This window comes from Palaemon carinicauda, chromosome 15, assembly GCF_036898095.1.
Source record: "Palaemon carinicauda isolate YSFRI2023 chromosome 15, ASM3689809v2, whole genome shotgun sequence".
Classification (NCBI taxonomy): domain Eukaryota; kingdom Metazoa; phylum Arthropoda; class Malacostraca; order Decapoda; family Palaemonidae; genus Palaemon; species Palaemon carinicauda.
The window spans coordinates 29,293,277-29,298,276 of record NC_090739.1 but is presented as its reverse complement, the minus strand read 5'-3'; the positions used below and the strand labels follow the sequence as shown (position 1 = coordinate 29,298,276).

The 5,000-nt window shown below is 33.7% G+C and overlaps 1 protein-coding gene across 1 annotated transcript in view; it reads right to left on the bottom strand.

The window, feature by feature from the left end:
* LOC137654534 (uncharacterized) overlaps window positions 1-5,000 on the bottom strand; it is a 96,971-nt gene that overhangs the window by 10,761 nt on the left and 81,210 nt on the right. Inside the window, exon 4 of the mRNA XM_068388245.1 lies at window positions 4,794-4,899. Coding sequence (XP_068244346.1) covers window positions 4,794-4,899 — 106 coding nt within the window. The remainder of the gene's footprint in view (window positions 1-4,793; window positions 4,900-5,000) is intronic.

Sequence of the window (5,000 nt, the reverse complement as noted above, 5' to 3'; positions counted from 1 at the left end):
AAGGAAAACTTAAACCGAAGATAAAACTTACTAATGTACCAGAAGATGATGATGATATTATTCAAAGTCTGAAGCTTAAGAACCAGTGGCTAAAAAGACACATTGTAGAAAATGATGATCTGACTATCACAATGCAAGAGAATTCAAGAATGGATAAACATAAACACTATATTATAAAATGTACACCTAAGATATGTAAAGCAATCTATGAAAATGGAGATAAACTTAGTACCACATATAGAATATGTAATGTCTATGGCCATTACATTCCCTACCAGTGTTACAAATGCCAGGAATTTTGGCATAGTGAAGCAAATTGCAAGAATAATCAGTCGTGTCCTAAGTTCGCAGGAGAACATAAAGCGGGTCATTGCAGTATTGTTGAAGTTAAATGTATAAATTGTGTAAGAAAGAACTATTCTGACACAAAACATAAATCCTATGATAGACTAAACTGCGAAGTTTATAAACAAGAAATAACAAGAGCCAGAAACAATACTGACCATGGCTTCGATTAAGAAAATATCATGTAATCTAATAAATATACAATCCATTGGCAATAAAACTCATATCATTAAGGAAGTCGTAAGTGATCAAGATGTGGATATTTGGTTATCAACTGAAACTTGGTTGAGTGGGAATGTGAGTGACAGATCGAAAATAAATAAAATGACACCTAAATCTTATAACTTTTATCATGAACCAAGTGAAGACAAAAGAGGTGGTGGCATTGGAATCTTAAGTAAGAAATCATCTCATAGTTAATTCATTTGAATACATGAATATCAAAATTTCATCTAGAAATGTAAATCTACAAATAGTTATACTCTGTAGACCAACGAACAAAAGTAAAAGAATGTTTCTAGATGAATTTAATAACTTACTAGATACATTGAACGACAATGGAAATATAGTTATATGTGGTGATTTCAACCTACACCTTGATAACAGAGTAGACCCATATGTCAATGAATTTAGAGAATTGATTGACAACCACGACCTTGAAAACATAGTGTCTGAACCAACAGCTCAGTATAATAATATACCAGATCTAGTTATAGTAAATAAAAACAACATCATACTAAATATGGAGATTGAACCTGACTGCTCTATATCCCCAATGCATAAGTTAATGTCTTTTGAAATAGATGTTAGAAAAAATAATGCAATACAGAAGGAAATCACATACAGAATTAAGACCAACTTTCATCCAAAAGAGTTCATTGAACAAAGCCTAGAGGATATAAAAGGGATAACGCCAGTCTGTAACTGTGAAGAGAAGCACACCCTAGTAGAGAGACAATCCTGTGTAAACTGCAATACTGATAGAAGTAAAATAATACTTGCAACTAATTATAGTAATAGAAGCCCAGAAAAAAACAAAAAAAAATCAATTAAAGAAAAATCGAATTGGTTTGATAACGAATTACATGAAGAAAAAAAAAGAAAAAGAAAAATGGAGGATAAATGGAAAACAAATAAAAATAATGAAAGCTAGCAACATTACAAATCAGCTAGAAATCGCTACAATTACATTATCTTAGTTAAAAAAAGGCCTATTAAAAAAAGTGTGCAATGAAAATGACCCACGGAAAATACATAAGAACCTAAAGAAACTATTAGGTCTAAAGACAGAAATAGTATTTCCTGACATAACTAATGATCCTAAATGCCTAGCAAATGATTTTATTGATTATTTTGAAGAAAAAATGAATCAAATCTGCTCCAGTTTTCGCAACATCGGCACAACAGAACGAAGGAATACATCAGCAAAAGGTGTAAGTAAGCTAAGGGTATTCAAAGAGTTAAGTCAAGAGTGATTATATGAGAATAATAAAGAAAGTAAAAAAAAAAAACCTACTGCGGAAATGACCCATTTCCAATTGACGATGTAAAAGATGCAGAAAATTTCACCAGACTACAAGAGACCTACCGAAACATGGTAAATATGAGTCTAACACAGGCATTTTTCCCTGATTGTGAGAAAGTTGCACGTATCAAGCCTGTCTATAAAGGAAAAGGTGATACAGACAATTCAAGTTCATATAGGCCAATATCAAATCTGTCATATTTTTCGAAAATTATTGAAACTGCTGTACACGAACAAACCTGGAAACATCTGAAACAATCTAATGCCATACCTGATGATCAATCTGCATACAGAGAAAATTACTCCACAGAAACAACAGTGTTAGCGATTAAAAATGCCATAACAGAAATTATAACAAATGGCAAGTGTTGCATTCTTGTGATGCTTGATCTAAGTGCAGCATTAGATACTGTAGAACATACATATGTGATGGAAGACCTTAAAGCTGTGGGCATCGTAGAACGAGCATATGACTGGTTTGTGAGTTATTTTGAAAACTGCAAAGTTAAAGTAGTAATATCAAATGTTGAATCTGAGACAAGAAAACTAACCAAAGGGGTGCCTCAAGGCAGTGTACTAGGTCCTCTCCTGTTTGAAATTTACACGATTGAACTGGCAAATATACTTGAAACTCACAGAGTTGAGTTTAAAATATACGCTGATGATACACAATTCTATTTCCCTATAGCATCAGTTGATGAAGCTAAAAGAAAGATACATGAAATAATGAATGACATTAAGGCTTGGATGTTAACAAAAAAGCTCAAGCTCAATGAAGATAAAAGTGAATGTATTATTTTTGGAAATGAAAAAGATATAAAAAGAATCGAATGCTTCCAAAGAATTGAAATAGGTCAATCGATCATTGACCTAAAGAAATCCGTCAGAAATCTTGGAGTAATCATGGATGATAGACTGACAATGAATGAACATATAAATAATATGGTAAGAAATTGTGACTATCATATTAGAAACATAGCATTTATTAGTAAATACTTAAATGAAAAACCTATGGCCATACTCATTAATCACCACATATTTTCAAGAATTGATTACTGCAACTCACTGTTCTATGGCTTACCAAATTATCAGCTGAAGAAAATTCAGAGTACAAAACAGAGCCGCTAGATTAATAAAAGGACTACACAATAGGGATAGAATTACCCCTGTACTAATTAAGTTACACTGACTGCCGGTAAAGGCGAGAATCGAATACAATCTACTCTTACTAACGTTTAAGAAACTGAACCAAAATGAACCAAAATATCTAAAAGAATGCCTGAAAAACTAGAACTAGAAACAAATGTTACCATAAGACACATGAGTGACAAACATAGACTATCTGAACCAAGAACAAATAGTAAATTTGGTGAAAGGGCTTTTAGCTACTGTGCGCCTAGACATTATAATAAACTGCCAACTGAAATGAAGGACCTAAAGGGAGCAATTGAATTTAAGAAGAAACTAAAGACATCACTTTTCACAAAATCATATGATTTGGAAGATGCTACAATCAAAGAATTGTATAAGTTATAATGAAAATGTTTCATTAGATGATTGATATGGACCCACCCGAGAAGTAGTTCACTCGACTTCAGTGGAGGGTTGGATTTAAAGCCAAAACAAATAAACAAGTAACAAGAAAGTACGTTTCACTTCTTCCAATTGAAATTCTTCACTAATCTTAGAATTTAAAAACCTTACCACTCGAATTACTATTACTTCTAGCTAAACTATAGACCTACTTGGAAAAGCAGGATGCTAGAAGACCTAGAGCTCCAGCAGGGAAAATAGCCCATAGAGGAAATGAAATAATGAAACAAATAAATAAACTATATATGAGAAGTAATGACTAAAAAATATATGTTAAGAACAGTAACAACGTTAAAATAAGTCTGTCATATACAAACTATGATGACAGACTTATGTCAAGCTCTTCTACATAAAAACAATTGGTGTAAGTACTTCAGAAATTCCACCGATTCAACCAACAGATTAGGAAGATCCTTCCATAATCTGATCACAGCTGGAAGAAAATTTCTAGAATACTGTATAGTGTTGAGCCTTATGATGGAGAAGGCAAGACTGTTCGAATTAACTGCATGTCTAGTACTACATACAAGATGGCACAGTCTGGAAAGATCAAAATGCAAAGAATGGTCAGAATCATGACAAATCTTATGCAACATACATAAAGAACTAACTGAACGACGGTGCCACAGATTAATATCCAGATCAGAAATATGAACTTTAACAGATCGCAAGTTTTTGGTCAAAAAAGGTGAAATGAGAGTCAACAGCTGTAGACCAAACAAGAGACTAATACTCGAAACAAGGTAGAATGAATGAATTAAAACTTTTCTTCAGGACTGATTGATCACCGAAAATCTCAAAAATCCGATTTTATGAAACAGAAATAGTGTCTCTCAAAAGTACATTTGCAATCAATAATCACACCTAAAATTTTAAAGGAGTTGCATAGAGAAAAAAAAAACTATCAATGCATAGATCTGGATGTCGAGGAGCCACTGTCCTCGACCTATCTACAATCGTACTTTTAATTTAGTCACGGGTCAACTACATGCCCCATAATCTGGCATGCACTAATTTGAGTTAACTCTTCTATGATCTGTTCCGTTTATCGTAAGTTTAGTTAACCCTCGCCTGAAATAGAAACTCCCTTTTTGTATTCTAACGATATTTTGTCCCCAATCAACTTTCAGCTGTTGCCCCTTTAATCCGCAACAGTCCTTAGAAAAGGCGGATTTACCTTTCGAAACAGTTGAAGGAAAGACAATTAGCGGGTTCATGGAAAATAGGACAAAGGACATGATATAGTTTGAGAATAGGAAGGGAAATACGATTTAAAAACATAAGGCCTTTTAAAATGAAGACGAACGTGTTTCTATTTCCCCTGACTTACGGCCTCGTCTGGATGATGAAGATCTTCCCTTCGTCTTCGACTTCGCCTCCAGTCGCTACACAGACTCTTTGGACTGAGGTCAGGGGCCACTCAACCCGCGTCGTTCCTGAAAGAGGTTAGAGAAGGTCAATGGGGTACCTACATAACACAATTAAATGGCTGAAAATAAACACTTAGACATCTTATGTAACTTAAGAAGAGCATGTT